We start from the raw sequence: 17264 nt of genomic DNA, 5'->3' as shown, positions 1-17264 counted from the left end.
ATTAAAACAGTGAGACCAGTTACCTTATTCTTTGCTTATTACTTAAACCCTTTTGGATTTACAGCCAAAGTGAATTATGAGAAAAGAGATCAGCACTGCGCATATTTTTTGGTATCTCCATCTGGATCTAATGCATGCGCATGTGTGTGTATATATGGGGACAAGCGGTATGGAAAATGAATGGATGGATGGAAGATTCAACCCACCATTATTTTATGTGGTCCGCAAATACAAAATCATATATCAACTCAATATTTTTTGTTAAAATGCAAAAACTCTAAATTGTCTTTCCTTGTAATAACAATGAGATATTGCATTCCAATGGGAATTTTAGTAAATTTATGGAGGCAAAAAAAAAAATTCAAAGAAACACATTTATTCATGACAATGAGACATAAGACATTTGGAAATCCTCGTACATTAACTATGGTATTTATGTTCAATGTTTCAAGCACTTTAAATTGAACTACAGGCTGTCTACAAGATCACTCCCTGATTTGATGCTATGATATCTAAACCAATTCAAACATATTGACATAATGATGAAGCCCATACATTACCGATCAATAATATTTTATTCAAAGTCTTATTGCATAAATACACATTATGTCCTCTTTTTCTTTGAGGGATGAACTGTTACTGATCTGGTTTCCACAAGCTGCTAATGATTTTGATCACCATTTTCAGGAAAATGGTGCACTGACACACTGGCAGGAATGCTATCAGGAAATTTGTCAATGCTACTAATCTGTAGCTATGAAGTGTGAAAGAATTTCACAATAGAGTCACATCCTAAATTTGTTTCAAATCAGTGCATGGTTTTGTAGACGCAGAATATGCTATAAAACACAAACAAAGTACCGTGTTTACCTGACTATAAGGCATGCATAAAATTTTCTCAAAAGCCGACAGTGCGCCTTATAGTCCGGTGCGCCTTATATATGGACCAAATTCCTAAATTTAAACTGGCCCGAAGCATTGTGTCATGAAATCAATCATAAGTGGCCCACTGAAGACTATGAATCATGAATCAAAAAGACTATGGATCATTATTTTGTGATTATAAAGTAATTTGTTGCACCTGAAGTTTAAATAAAAAGATAAAATGCAGAATGATTTGATTTGGATTAGAAATCTGACATGATGCATTAATGGTGCGCCTTATAGTCCTGTGCGCCTTATATAAGGACAACGTTTTAAAATGGGCCATTTATTGAAGGTGCGCCTTATAGTCCGGTGCGCCTTATAGTTCGGAAAAACGGTAAAATGAAAAATAAATACAGTGGGAAAATCCCAAGAAATTGTGCCAACATAAGCGGATCAAGGTCATTGTTTGCAACAAGTCTTTCAGGTTTTGTTGGTTTGATTATGCAGGACACTTCATGGAATTAACCTTTACTGGAAGATGGGATGACCGCTGATTTCCAAACACTCCTGATAAGTTTTGGACTGGACAATCAAGTCCTTCCTGAGGAAACTGAATTAGTTGTTTTATCATCTGTATGAGGGAACACAAAAGATTGAAATTGAAAAACAAAAACACAAAAGTAAACAGTTTATTTCCCAGCACAAGCATCCTCTACTAGCAAGGATGTATAGAAATGCATGTCAGTGCAGTTTTTAAAAATAAAAAATTCAATCTATGTCAAAATAATGTGTGAATATCTAAAGTTATAAGCTAGAGCACAAGCACACACCCAAATCTTCTTTTAGTTATCTTTTGGCATCCTAACTTAAAAATGAGAAATTGTACAGCTGTCGACTGAAGTTCCAACCCGAGACAGAGATCATTACCAGCTGATGGGAATTACACAAACATTTCAGATGTGCGTGCTTTGTGCTTTATCAAATGCAAAGAAGGCACCAAGACAGTATTCCAAATTACCATATTTTCCTGAATATAAATCCCATTTTTTTGGCCGAGGGGGGGTGCGACTTGTAATCAGGAGCAACAATATGTGAAATTATTAACACATGATTACTTGATCATCAACACATTACTTACTTACTAGTATAGTTGATCACTTCACATGTTATTTCCACTTTAAACCGCATGAGGTCACACTAGGCCTGTGGAATAATTGTAACCACAACTGACAATGAGTCTGAATCCATTCACTGACTTACAGAGTCAGTGGAGTTATAATTATAACTGTTATGTTATAATGGAGTTACATTATAACACAGAGGACAGTGATTGACACAGAGGACGAAGATTTCAATTGATTTAATGTTTTGGAATGACACGGATGGTTCGATACAATCGTTATTTCTGTTATAGTTATTTGATATATAGTTTATATATAGCTAAATAGGCCTGTGGAGTAACTGGAACCGCAAATGACGACGTGTCCTACCTCAGCGCCGCATGTATTTCCGGGGTCAGCAGCGTTGTTTACACAAAGGACAAAGATTTCAATGAATTTAATGATTTGGAGAGACACGGATGGTTTGATAAACGCGTTATTCATATTATAGTTATTTGAATCACTGTTAATGTTACGTCAGACACGTTCTCAGTTCCTCGTTTGTGTTTATGTAACGTTAGCATACCGTATCGTTTAGCCTGATGTTGCCTGTTCATGTCTGTTGTTGGTGTTGGATTTTGTCAAATAAAGTCCTCCCAAAAATGTGACTTGTACACTGGTGCGACTTGGAACTAAATTGTTTTTAGTCTTTGCACACATTCTCAGCACTTAAACATATTAAATGTACTTCATAAAGTCTGATCAACTATACTAGTAAGTAAGTTTCAGTGGCCTAGTAATAGAGTGTCCGCCCTGAGACTGGAAGGTTGTGGGTTCAAACCCTGGCCGGGTCATACTAAAGACTATAAAAATGGGACCCATTGCCTCCCTGCTTGGCACTCAGCATTAAGGGTTGAAATTGGGGGGTTAGATCACCAAATGATTCCCGAGCGCAGCACCGCTGCTGCTCACTGCTCCCCTCTCCCCCAGGGAATGGATCAAAATCAAATGGGGATGGGTTAAATGCAGAGGACAAATTTCTCCACACCCAGATGTGTGTGTGAGACGAAGATCATTAGGACTTTAACTTTAATAGAACAAATTCATCTGACAGAAGATTTCCTCAACACAACCAGCCAGCATAATCCTATGACTTCAACCCTAACAGCATGTGGAGCACCCTCAAAAAGGAGATGTATTAGGGTGGACGACAATCCACTAACAAACAGCAACTACACTGCTCAAAAAATTAAAGGAACCGTTTTTTATCAGGGTATGGCATGAATTCAATTACACTTTTCTGATAAGGTTTTGGTCAGGCACGTGGCAGAGGGGGTTGTTAATCACTTTCAGCTGCATTGGTGTTGATGGAATTAACAACAGGTACACTAGAGGAGCAACAACGAGATGGTCCCCAAAACAGGACTGGTTTTGCAGGTGGAGGCCATTTCAAGCTCCACCCTCTTGATCTTTTTAAACAGTTTTTCCACAAGTGTTGGCTTTAGCAAGAGTCATTATCACGACTGGAAGCATGAGGCGATTTCTTAACCCTCCTGAAGTTGCGCAGATTGTCCAACTCCTCCAGGATGACACATCCATGCGTGCTGTTGCAAGAAGATTTGATGAGTCTCCCAGTACAATCTCCAGATCATGGAGGAGATTCCAGGAGACAGGCAGTTACTCTAGGAGAACTGCACAGGGCCGTAGACGGTCCTCATCCCATCAGCAGGACCGATATCCGCTGCTTTGTGCAAGGAGGAACAGGTTGAGCATTGCCCAAGCCCTACAGAATGACCTTCAGCAGGCTACTGGTGTGAATGTTTTTGCCCAAACAGTCAGAAACAGACTTCACGAGGGTGGCCTCAGGGCACGACGTCCTGTAGTGTGCCCTATGCTCACTACTCAGCACCGTGGAGCTCGATTGGCATTTGCCATAGAACACCAGAATTGGCAAGTCCGCCACTGGCGCCCTGTGCTTTTCACAGATGAGAGCAGGTTTACCCTGAGCACCTGTGATAGACGTGAAAGGGTCTGGAGAAACCAAGGAGAGCGCTATGCTGCCTGCAACATCATTCAGCATGACCGGTTCGGTGGTGGGTCAGTGATGGTCTGGGGAGGCATTTCCATGGTGGGACAAACAGACCTCTACAGGCATTCTGACTGCCATTAGGTATCGGGATAAAATCCTTGCACCCATTGTCAGATCCTACACTAGTGCAGTAGGTCCTGGGCTCCTCCTGATCCACGACATTCCCGGCCTCATGTGGCAAGAGTATGCAGACAGTATCTGGAGGATGAAGGAATTGACACAATTGAATGGCCCTCACGATCACCTGAAAAAAGTTTTGAATTGCAGAAATTGAATTTAGGCAAAATGAACAAGCCTGCCACATCATTTTTTTACTTTGATTTTTGGGGTGTCTATATACTGAGCCCTCTGTAGGCTGAAATTTTTATTTTCATCAAAAGATGTGGCATCCTTTTGTTCCTGAGACATTAAACTGTCCATATCAGTAAAGATATCCAACTTTTTTTTCACCATTGAAATCTGATGTGTTTTCAAAGTGTTCCTTTAATTTTTTTGAGCAGTGTAGGTGTGGCAATTCTTGGTACTTGACAGTGGGTCATCCATGTTCCTTGTCTCCGAAAACACACACATCCATGTTCCTTGTCTCCGAAAACACACAATATGAAAATAGTCGATGGCCGGATGAACAAGACTGGAGACAAATTGTGAATATTAGCATTTCCTTGGGTCTGATTGTGTACATACGGAGACACCCCAAAACTCTGCAAATACGCATTTGCAAATAGTCTCACGCATTTGTATATGTATAGCAAGACTGTCGTAAAAGACACATTTGAGAGTACAGCAAATCAAGGGTGTGTGTTTACAGGCCACTCACTTATGCATTCAAATCAATGTATGCATTTGCAGATTCATGTTACACGTGTGACTTCAGTTGCATGATTGTAGATTTATGTTACACATTTTTTACTGTGATTACCGACAAGGATTCTTTTTACATGTACCGTAATTTTCGGACTATAAGTTGCTCCGGAGTACAAGTCGCACCAGCCATAAAATGCACAATAAAGTGAAAAAAAAACATATAAGTCGCACCGGAGTATAAGTAGCACTTTTGGGACAAATTTATTTGTCAAAATCCAACACCAAAAACAGACAAGAACCAGCAACAACAGGCTATAGGATATGGTATGCTAACTTGACATATACACAAACGAGGAGCTGAGAACGGGCCTGACGTAACATTCAGAGTTATTCAAGTAAGTATTACATAAATAACACGTTTATCAAACCATCTGTGTCACTTCAATTCATTAAATCTATCGATCGTGCTTTATGTAAACAATGCCGCGTATGCGCCGCATATGCTCACGTCGGACCCGTTGTAAGTTGCATTTGTAATTATTCCACAGACCCATATAACAATATATAAAGTATATTTCAAATAACTATATTACAACAATATTATCAAACCATCTGTGTCACTCCAAATCATTAAATCCGTCGATCAAATTCCTCGTTCTTTATGTCAACAACGCCGCGCGTGCACTGAAGAGATCTAGTATATAACTATATTGTATCGTTACCAAAGTACCAGGAAAGCCGTGGGTTTGGTAAACGGTTCTTTATGTAACAAAACAAGAGTTCAACAAGCCAACAACTACTGAACTTCCAGCCATGGAGGTGGAAGAGAGCTCCATAGAATAGGAGCGTGCATGCGTAAAAGCCATGTCCGAGCCCCATCCACCGTCCCCGGACAGCCACTCGGCCGAGCGCCAGCCCCCGACTTCCAGCCACGGAGGTGGAAGAGAGCTCCATAGAATAGGAGCGTGCACGCGTAAAAGCCATGTCCGAGTCCCATCCACCGTCCCCGGACAGCCACCCGGCCGAGCGTCAGCCCCCGACTTCCATCCACGGAGGTGAAAGAGAGCTCCAGTCGAGAAGGATCGGGCGTGCGTAAAAGCCATAATAGTTTTTCAAACCTTCTGTGTCACTTCAAATCATTAAATTCTTCAAACTCTTCATCCTCCGTGTCACTTACAAACAAAGCCGCTAATGATGCCGGTAGTACGTGGGGCCCTTCGTCATCCTGTGATCGAATCCATTGCCCTTTATGTAAACAACTGTCGTGCGGCACGGGTGACGTCACTTGCAGTTCAAATGACAGTAATCCCTTGCTATATCGCGGTTTTACTACATCGCGGATTTTTGAATTTTGAAAATTTGTGATGAAAAATCACATATAAGTCGCTCCTGAGTATAAGTGCCCCCCCCCACCCAAACTATGACAAAAAACGCGACTTATAGTCCGAAAATTACGATATGTGCATTTGTAAATAGTTTTGCTACAATATTGGCTCCATACACGAGATTGATGGAAACTCTATATTTCATTTTACTGTGATTTTGCAAACTATCAATGAAAATGTGTTTTATACTGCCATGTTTATAACAACTTGAACGAAACGAAAATAATAATAATAAAAAGTCCTTTGGGTCTTACAAAAATTATACGCTGATATGTTTTTGTGTATTTGCCTACCACACTCACTCAGGAGAGCTAGGGGTCTCTTTCCGAAGATACGTCATCATCTGCCCCACTACTCGCATTATTGTCCTGTCGGGAACGAAGTGCACTCTTCTCCCTACTTGATTCAGAAGGTCCCTTTGAGCGTGTCTTTTCTTTCCTTTGCTGCTGCTTGTCCTGCTTGGACAACTGCGGGGGAACAGAAAAAAACAAAAGTTCTTAGTTAATTCACCTTTAAGGTTTCCTCTGTGATTTTCAAAAGACATATGAGCAATCAAAATAATAAAATAAATAAATAAATAAATAAATAAATAAATATTCAAAAGCAAGGTGCTTTTTTTTCCCTGCGCTATTCATGGTTGTGGAAAGATCACAATAATGAAGCACATTGTTGTGACAGAGAGCACTGTTGTGTCTCAGTGCGCAGCTGTGACTAACTCAGCAAACAATCGGGAGTGTTTTCAAAGGCGGCAAATGGTGGAAAACAAACCAGAAAAATTAAAAGATATATATATATATATATATATATATATACATATATATATATATATATATATAATATGAGGGCGGCTCGGTGGCGCACTGGGTAGCACGTCCGCCTCACAGTTAGGAGGGTGCAGGTTCGATTCCACCTCCGGCCCTCCCTGTGTGGAGTTTGCATGTTCTCCCCGTGTCCGCATGGGTTTTCTCCGGGCACTCCTGTTTCCTCCCACATTCCAAAAACATGCTTGGTAGGCCGATTGAGCACTACAAATTGTCCCTAGGTGCGAGTGCGAATGGTTGTTCGTCTCTGTGTGCCCTACAATTGGCTGGCAATCAGTTCAGGGTGTCCCTCGCCTACTGCCCGATGAGGGCTGGGATAGGCTCCAGCACGGCCGCGACCCCCGTGGGGACAAAGCGGTTCAGAAAATGGATGGATGGATATATCATATGTGTGGTTTCTTTTTTGTTTTTACCTGAACCGCAATTATGCAGAGGGCCACTGTGTGTGAACGTACACACGCACGCATACGCACGCGCACGCACGCACACACACACACACACACACACACACACACACACACACACACACACACACACACACACACACACACATACATACACACACACTCTTTCTTTCTCTCTAGGCAGTCCATCGATTTTGATGATGACGTTGCTTCAGATTAAAAATATGGACAGTTATTGGGGTGTTTTGCAGCGGTGCATAGCCATGTGGCTGTGCAGGCCGATGCGTGATCCGCAGGTCTTGCCACATGAGGGACAAGGGTCCTGCAGCACACTGATGCCTCTGTGCACTGCGTTGTATCCTCCTCTCTGTGGCCTGCTTCTGAAGGCGAGTAATACCCTGGTGGCAGGTGGAACTCCAGGTGTGGCGAACAGCAGCCAGGGACTCGAGTGCTGTAGGTGTAATATCACACTTCTTCAGGAGGGTTTTGAGGTGATCCTTGTAGCGCTTTTTCTGGTCTCCTGCAGATCTCTGACCACCCAAAAACTGGCCATAGAGGATCTGCCTAGGGAGCCGGTGGGTAGGCATACGGCTCACATGACCTACCCAACGTAGATGTTTCTGCACAAAGAGCAGGGCAATGCTGAGTGTGTGTGGGTCCAGTTGAAGATCTCAACATAGGGCACCCTGTCTTCCCAAGACACACCCAGGATCCTTTGCAGGTAGCGGATGTGGAAGGCCTCTAGGGTTCGAATGTGCCTCTATGTGTCCAGGTTTCTGAGCCATATAGCAGTGTAGACAGACATACTGCCTTATACACAGCTGCTTTGGTGGAGATAGTAAGACTCCTATTCTGGAAGAGCCTGGAGCTGAGCCTGCCAAAGGCAGCGGAGGCCTGGCCGATGCGGACCTGAATGTCATTGTCGATGTTGCAGGAGGGTGACAGAATACTGCCCAGGTAGGTGAAATGTGGGACGATGGCAAGGGGATGACCATCGAGGGTGAAGGTGGGCGCGCAGGTTTGGGAGATGGACTCTTGCACAACTATCTGTCTTTTCTTGATATTAATTTGAAGACCAATGGCGCTGTACAAGGAGGCGACCACATTTAGCGCACGCTGTAGGGACTGTGGTGAGTGAGCGAGGAGAGCACAGTCGTCTGCATACTGTACCTCCAGGATGTGTTGGATGGTGGTTTTGGTGAAGGCGCCGAATATTAATTAATATAGGTTGCCATCCAATCTGCACTGTATCTGTACCCCATCAGAGGGGTCAAGGGGTTTATGAGAGAGGACAGTGACAGCAGAGAGGAAAATGTTGAAGATGGTTGGTGCTCGAACACACCCTTGCTTGACCCCCACATCCACACTGAAGAATGTGGATTGTTGGCCACCAACGCTCACACAGGCTTGCATCCCGTCGTGGAACTGACGCAGGAGGTTTCTGAACTTGGGTGGATCCCTCAGCTTCCCCAGCACTTCCCACAGCAGTTCCCAGTTGACTGTGTCAAAGGCCTTGAACAGATCAATGAAAGCTAGGTACAGGTCTTTGCAGTGTTCTCTGCATTTCTCCTGTACCTGTCTAGCAACAAAAATCATGTAAACAGTGCCTCGCTCACGCCTGAAGCCGCACTGGGATTCAGGCAGGATGTTTTCACTGAAATGGGATGCTAGGCGGAGTAGCATGATCCGTGCTAGTACCTTCCCTGCCACTAATAAGAGAGAAATGCCTCTGCTGTTCCCACAGTCTGCTTTGTCACATTTGCGCTTAAAGATTGCTATGATGTTGGCATCCTTCCAATCTTGGGGGATGACTTCAGATGGTGGTGATTAGCTGGTGTAGTCTGTGGTTGAGGAGGTATCCGCCATGCTTCAGAATTTCTGCCGGGATTCTATCAAAGCCCGGGCTCTTGTTGTTTTTCAGGCCGGTGATGGCTTTCCGTACCTCGGCAAAGCAGTGGGTGAGTCCAGATCAATGACGGGTGGCAGGCAGGGGAGGTCGGCAAGTGTGTCCATACGGGTTGGGTATAGGGTATTCAGCAGGGTGTTGAAATGCTCAGCCCATCTGTCAAGGATCTGCTGTTTGTCCTTATACAGGATGGTACCATCTGCTGATCTGACCGGGGCTATGTTCTTTCTCTGTGGGCCATAGATAGACTTGATGGCATCGTAGAAAGCATGGGAGTTGTTAGTATCCCCGTGATGCTGTATCTCGCTGGCTTTCTTGACCCACCAATTGTTCTCCTTGTCTCTGAGGCTGCGCTGGGTTTTGCCTGAAGTAGGTTGTGGATACCACTGTTGTCGAACCAGTTTTGGTGTCTCCGCCTGGTGTACCCTATGGATTCTACTGACGCCTGGTGAATGGCAGTGCAAAGGGTGCTCCAGGTAGTGCTGATGTTGACATCAGTTGGTGTTACAGGGATCTTAGACAGATGTAGCGCAATCTGTTCCCTGATCAGGTTGACTGAGTGCGTGGACTTCAGAGTATCGCAGTTAAGCCGCCTGCAGGGTGGTGTTTTCCTGAGAGGAGGATGGAGTTGGAGGATGAGTTTGGCTCTGATTAGACGGTGATCTGTCCAGCAGTCAGCTCCACGCATGGCTCTGGTGATTCGTACTTCCTTCCTGTCAGCTTGGCGGACAATGATGTAATCCAGGAGATGCCAGTGTTTGGAGCGAGGATGTTGCCAGGAGGTCTTGAACTTGTTCTTCAGCTGGAACAAGGTGTTTGTGATCACCAGTCGATTCTCAGAGCAAAATGTGAGGAGGCGGAGACCATTAGCATTGAGCTTACCAACAACGTGCTGCCCAAGCACATCCTTCCATAAAACACCGTCAGAGCCCACTCTCGCGTTGAAATCGCCGAGTAGAATGAGCTTGTCGGTGGGAGCTGTTTTATTCATGGTGGTGTGCAAGGAGGCATAGAAGAGTTCCTTGCACTCAGGGTCAGCATCCAGTGTTGGAGCATATGCACTGATGAGGGTGGCATATCGGTTGCTTGTGAGGGGAATCTGCCAGGTCATCAGTCTTTCACTGATGCCGACTGGTGATTCAGGGATCCTCTGAGATACGCTTGATCGCACAGCAAAACCTACACCGTGGAGACGGCGGGGGCCTTCCGGAAGCTCCTTCCAGAAGAAGTTGTAGCCTTCTCCCACCTTTGTTATCGAGTCCTCTCCTTGGAAGCGGGTTTCGCTGAGAGCTGCAATATCGATGTTGTATCTCTGCAGCTCATGGGCAACCAGCGCTGTTCTTCTTCGGGGGCGACAAGAGTCATCACGCGCATCCAAAAGTGTGTGGATGTTCCAGGTTGCAATGATGAGATTGACGTAGGTTTTCTTATTCTTATATTTTCGACCGCATAGAGGGATGACCCGGCAACTGCCGCAGGCTGCCCGGGTTGAGCAGAACAGAGTGGAGTTGGAGTTGAGGGTGGGGTATCTGGAGCGGGCCAGCGCAAAGGAGTAGATTGTAGTGAGGGAAGTGGCACGCAGTCTCTACCCTCACTGCCTTGGCTCCTCCCTACAAATTCCAGTAGCATGCAGTGCATGACCTGCTGTAGAGAAGAGTTGTAGAAGACTGCCAGAATCACCTCTATTGGTGACTGCCTATTGCGGGTTTTCTCCAGTTTTTTCGTTAGGGGTTGACTCCCGTAGCCATAGCACATGTGAGTGCACCCATTAGGCATTGGGGTTTTTGGTTTTATATTGGAGTGTGCTTCTCCTAGATGGGAGCCCCATCTGCCCGTGCTATTTGCCCATAGCAGTGGTTGAGAGGCGCCAGGGCGTGTTCACCGGTGGGCCTGAACGCGTTCTCTCTGGGGCCCACTGCTGCTCAGAGATCTCCTGCAGTTTAGCCTGGGACCGCAAGGTACCCAGTATCCGCGTGTGGCCGCGGGGAGGCACTGCAGGAATCTTGACGGTGGAGAGGCTATGTACCGGCAGGAGAAGGCTTACGCACTCTGCTCCTCTTTTCACCCCTGTCAAGGGCCTAGCTGGTGGCAGTAGCTGAAAGCAGAGGGTGACAAGCAGAAAGCAACATGCACTAGCTACAGGCACTACTACCCCAGTACTACAGCACTGATGCTTTACACACGCCCTGTGTGCGATGCGCACGCACACACATGCACGCACGCACGCACGCACGCACACACACACATATATAAATGTATATTGTGCATCGTTGGAGTTCTAAGTAAACACTTTACTAATTTTGTATTTGATTTATTCCTTGAAGCATTCATTCTAATTTGTACAATAATAAAATATGATATTGAAACTGAGCACATCATATGAATATATGGGGCCAGGACCCATACCGACAGGACCACTAAAACTTGGCACATCATTCAAAACTCAAAGCGCCTTAATGTCAGACCCTGCACACGTGCACATACACACAACATTCAAGTGGAGAGAAATGTTTCTCTCCCATGAACCCGGGGCTAAGTGTGCTTAAAAAAAAAAATCTGTACCCTGGTCAGATGGCTTCTTAACCCTGCTGTGCACTAAATCCCAGATTCTAGGAGAAAAAGGAGCAAACTATGTTGGTCATTTGTCTCTCTGTGCCAAACTTTATCCCTAATGTTCAGCTTTGGCTTCAGTTCGTCATTGCCCAGAGCTAAACATTCCAACAGAATTTTGTTGGACTGTTTAACATCCCTTCTTTTAGGCCAGCAAGCCGAGCCCACTAAAGGGAGGGTAGCCAAAGTCCGTTATGTAAACACAGGGAATTCTTTCAAAGTTACTGAAATAAATGAACAGCATAACCTTTGATGTATGATAATAAGAGTGATATATGTCTATAAAAACCAACACCTGAAAATATAATGCAATAGTATTACTACTTCAGGATGTTTTCCATTCCAGAGTGTTCATGCTGGGACGTCATGCAAAAAGGGAGCAATTCAAAGATGCATGCAATGGGCAAAATACGGTGAATTGCAATGTCACAGCACAGCTACAATTGATGCTTGGCATTTAGGGCAGGGTGATTGTTGCTTATTAACAGGAGTATTAAGAAAGGCTACAAAAAAAATAAAAATAAATCATGTATCCATCATGGGGTATGAAAAAGTGGTGAGCATGGCAACTGATTGTTTTTCTTGTCTTCAAGCAAGCGAGTGCCCCTCTGTCTGGTGTTTGAACCTATAAAAACAGTAAATGTGTATTTTTAAACATTCAGTACCTGACGGGGGTCTGAAGAAACAGGAGGTGACGTCAGCTCAATCGTAACTGGACCATCATTTTGAATGTGTAATTTCATGCAGGCCCCAAATTTTCCATCTAAAACACAAGGAAAATATGTAAGCGTGTAGGTGACACCAACATCAAGAAAATATTTAGTTTATAGGAATTTTCATAAGAAATCAATCATAACAAATTTTAAATGTTACATATTTTGATATTAGTCAGAATTTATTTTGGTTATCTTGTATGGGATAGGCTCCAGCCCTCATAAGGAAAGGCAGTTCAGAAGATGAATGAATGAATGTAAAACAAAAAAATTTTCCTTTATGCCCACTGTCATCCGATGTTACAGCAGCAGTGTGGGAACGCAAGTAGACTCCATGCATCTCCAGATTTGGTCCATATTCCACCATAGTACCGGTATAATTCAAAACGGAAAAAGAAGTAGCATCGCCCAGCAGACCCTTCAATACTGTGACCGTAGCCATCCTAACTGCAGGCAGTTAAAAATCTGCAGCTAAATTAAAAAATAATACCACAGCACCAAAGTAGTGAGGATATGTACTACGAATTCTGGCTTTATCTTTCAAGCCATCAGTTATCAATTGTCATTTGATTACTAATTTTAAGAAAATACTACATTCACAAAAAATGAATGCCTTTAAAAGGCACCGCCGTTTTTACCCTCATCCTTTCAGAATAGTGTGGGAAACACACACACGCACAAAATCACACACGAACGCACAAAATCTAAATAAAAGGCAACAATAAAGTAAGATCCTGGATGATATGAAGTCTAATGTGGTGCACTGATGGCTTGTGATGTCACAAATGATGAGCCTGGTCTGTGTAAACATAACATTATATTTTTCAATGACACTTTGGAAGTGGAGTCCAAACTTTACAGCTTTCAGCGAGTTCATACTTCAAGATATCAGAGAAGATAGTATTTTTGGTTGTCATAAAGATGTACAATTTGGTAAATTTATAACTATGGCTAGTTTCAGACTGCAGCTCAATTCAGATTTTTTTTTTGCCCATAGCTGACTTTTTTTTTCATGCACTGTGAACATTACAATTCAGATTTTCACATTAGCTATGCTTCTTTTGTATGCAGATAATAAATCACATATGAATGCGATGCGTCTGGAGTATCCGCACGCATCCGACCTCGACGTCACAAAAGGCTCCACGTGTGTTTGAAAGAGAATGCTCGGACTACTGACATCGTCCGTGACGCCGTAAAGTTGATTTGAGTAACAGTTGATTTTACATTTGATTTTAATGTAATCCCACTTGAAACCCAAAGTGTCCAATTCTGGCAATTGACAGTTTGCGTATTTTGCAATGAGATGAAATCATCTTTCGTTAGGGCTGCTCGATTATGGATGAAAATCATAATCATGATTACGTTTCCTCAATATTGAAATCCTGATTATTTTCACGATTATATTTTTGAAATTGGACCAGCATTTATTGAACATGTTTGGAAAAGTATTTAAACAGTGTTGGGAACGTTCATTTTCTACACAAACTAGTTCAATGTTCGGTTCCCAAATTGTAAAATGAACTTGTTCAGTTCATAGTTCATAATTGAAATTTCATGAACTAAATTTATGGTTCCAAAAATGGAAAGTTTATAGTTCTTTTCTTGCCCCAATAAAAAAATAAAAAAAAGTTGCTTCGAGCTGCTACCCTCTGGCATTTTCTGTTGGAATAAGGATTATTTATGTAATTAATTAATTAACTGTATTTTTTTTATTTGATGAACCATCTCATGATGTATATATTCATTCAAGTTTGGCACTTTCGGTCCTCCAGAGGTTTGAGTGTTCTGAGTGCATTTGTAAATGCCCAGCGGTTCTTTCTTTTCAGGCATAATTGACCTTTTACCATATAGGATGTAATGGAAAAGTACTGTTCATCATAACATACTGTATGAAGGTGAGACACCTTTAACCAGCTCATTTGTAAATGGCAAGTGGTTAACACTATCAAGGCAAAACATCAAAGCATACCAAATGGAGGTGTCATTATTTGACCCACCTTTAACCAGCTCAGGCTTGTAGGCACTCCTCAAGTTATCCAGGATGCGGGCATAGAAAGGTTGGGCCAGTTCTGCAGGCATAGCCAAGTGGAAGTCCGGCTTGTTACCCTTCAGTATGCACTGTAGTGTAAACTGGCTCACGCACAGCACCTCATAGTCCCAGTCCATAACATTTTTGCTCCATGCCCGACCATTCTCATCTTCAAACAGCCGCAGGTTCAGGATTTTACGTGTACTGCAGGCAAGAACATAAATGTAGAAACATGAATGAAATGGGTGCCAGCCACAACAGAACCAAGAAAATAATAGAAGTACAGTATATCCACCTAATTTAAAAGGACACCACTGGATCAACCACTTAAGCCATCCATGGAAATCATATTACTCCCTCCTGATTTCAACATTCAAGAAATTCTTTTTTTATTCATTTTATTTTCTCTTGGTTTTTCCCAATCAATTATTTTGATTAATTTTTCACATTTTATGCCATATTTCCCTTTGAAGGTTAAAAAAGGGTTACTTTTCTTGCATAAAACAGTCAAATAAGGGATATATACCCTTGGCCAGACCAGGCACCCAAAGGGCTTGAATGGGAGACACGTGAGAGAACATGATGATGCAATTTGATACTATGTAATATTATTGAGTTTTTCGTCAACGTTACAACGTATTAAAATTGCTCACCTAATAAGAGAGGACTGTTATTTAAAACCAACATTCATATCAAAGCCAGGTATGTAAAACTGTGAGAACAGTTTTAACTCACGGACCCTCCTGCACTTACATGTACTCAGCATCTGTGTGGGTGTCCTCCACAGATATCCCTAGCAGTACACACAAGCCACGTCCTATTGAGCTGATCTGATCGTCTCCCACTGCAGAAAAAAACGAGGGGAAAAAAAAGTTGATGAGTGGGTCAAGTGTTCCTCTGACTACGTTAAGAGCAACAATGAAGGGATAGCAGCAATTCAGCTCATCTTTCAGCTTCCAAATGATAAATTACTTTGGCAGGGGTGTTATCATTTGGTGTCCAACACCACCGAAGGTCACATGCGCCACTAACTTGAATATGTAAAGACGATCGGTAGTGTACTTTAAGTGCAGTATTGTGTAGTCGTTCCAATACTAACCAAGCTACTGCTAGCTTAACCTGTATTCAAGACGAACTTACCCCGACACATTCAAAACACTAAATCGAAGCAGTGTTTCAAATCGAGGGAACTGTTCACCTGTCACAGACGCCTTGGTAACTCTTTGGATGATTGCTTTCATTGTTTCGATGATGTTTTTTAGCACGTTGACACGTCTAGTACATAAACACACACACGGGGTAAAGTCGAAGAAACGTTGCCGCCCTCTAGCAGTTTCTTCCAGAGTTTCACTTTCACTCACGTCACGTTACATTTGAGCAGAGATTGTCACCCAGTGGTAACAAGACAAACAAGAAAATGGCCATTCCCTCGATTACAGATACAATCAATCAATCAATCAATCAATCAATCAATCAATCAATCAATCAATCAATCAAGTCAAGTTTATATAGCCCTAAATCACAAGCAGTCTCAAAGGGCTCTGTCCTCTGCATTTAACCCATCCCCATGTGATTTTGATCCATCCCCTGGGGGAGAGGGGAGCAGTGAGCAGCAGCGGCGCCGCGCTCGGGAATCATTTTTGGTGATCTAACCCCCCAATTCCAACCCTTAAATGCTGAGTGCCAAGCAGGGAGGCAATGGGTTCCATTTTTATAGTCTTTGGTATGACCCGGCCGGGGTTTGAACCCACAACCTTCCAGTCTCAGGGCGGACACTCTACTACTAGGCCAGCCACTGAGCTGGTGTCAAGCTGTGTATTCACTTTTTTTTGTGTGTTAATTATTATGCTTCATATTTTGCCGGGAAATGTTTTCCGTTGTAAATTATGTGCCAATTCAAGAAATGTTGAGAAGCATAGTTTCTCTGAAGATCTATTGAAGTGTGTGTGTGTGTGTGTGGGGGGGGGGGGGGGGGGGTATTTATTTATTTGGCTGTTTCCGTTGTTAATACTCAGTGATAAGACTATAGGATCAAATAAGATAATCAAGTAATATCTTGAAACAAGCAGAATAATATTTACTGCCAATTTTATTTCAAGTACAAATAATTAACTTAAAATAACACAGCAACGTAAGCAAATTTAGGTTGAATTTGAGAAATTATAGATTTTTGTTTTTACAGTGTATAACTGAAATGAAAACTCCGCCCAAGGCGGATGCAATAGACATTTCATTATTGTAAAAAAATTGTGGTTAGCAACTTTTTGTTATGCATGGTGGCAGACCCGTAATCTTCTAAAATTCTCGTCTGTTGGGCATTTGTACTTCAACCATGTGTAAGAACATGCCGAGAATTGGCACATTTCTTTGTCATTTGTATACAATGTGTTTCCATCATTTTGCTTAAATATTTTATTAGTTGGAATATCAAGACTTGAAAAATATGTAATTGCCCAAATTAAATTATATTAAAAAAACATTTGACTGATTTCATGGCCTTATACACCTGATGCCGTTTCAAATGTTATTCAGG

At 42.7% G+C, this 17264-nt stretch overlaps 1 protein-coding gene across 3 annotated transcripts; it reads right to left on the bottom strand.

Moving 5' to 3' along the window:
* Positions 1 to 369: 369 nt before the first annotated feature.
* dtd1 (D-aminoacyl-tRNA deacylase 1) lies at positions 370 to 16509 on the bottom strand. 3 transcript variants are annotated; one of them, XM_085913076.1, is made up of 6 exons: positions 15930 to 16509; positions 15485 to 15575; positions 14700 to 14935; positions 12652 to 12749; positions 6539 to 6712; positions 370 to 1498 (listed from the first exon to the last, which is right to left on the bottom strand). In XM_085913076.1, the coding sequence occupies exons 1-5, from the start codon at positions 15970 to 15972 to the stop codon at positions 6557 to 6559; spliced, it is 624 nt and encodes a 207-aa protein (XP_085769202.1). In that variant the 5' UTR covers positions 15973 to 16509; the 3' UTR covers positions 370 to 1498; positions 6539 to 6556. The 3 variants fall into 3 exon arrangements, with proteins under 3 accessions (XP_085769202.1, XP_085769204.1, XP_085769201.1); XM_085913078.1 differs by having other exon boundaries at positions 371 to 1498; positions 6548 to 6712; positions 15872 to 16509; XM_085913075.1 differs by having other exon boundaries at positions 372 to 1498; positions 6548 to 6712.
* Positions 16510 to 17264: the final 755 nt, after the last annotated feature.

Source organism: Syngnathus leptorhynchus, chromosome 5 (assembly GCF_054491065.1).
Source record: "Syngnathus leptorhynchus isolate UIUO chromosome 5, UIUO_Slep, whole genome shotgun sequence".
Taxonomy (NCBI): domain Eukaryota; kingdom Metazoa; phylum Chordata; class Actinopteri; order Syngnathiformes; family Syngnathidae; genus Syngnathus; species Syngnathus leptorhynchus.
The sequence above is the reverse complement of the archived record's forward strand: the minus strand, read 5'-3'. Positions and strand labels throughout refer to the sequence as shown.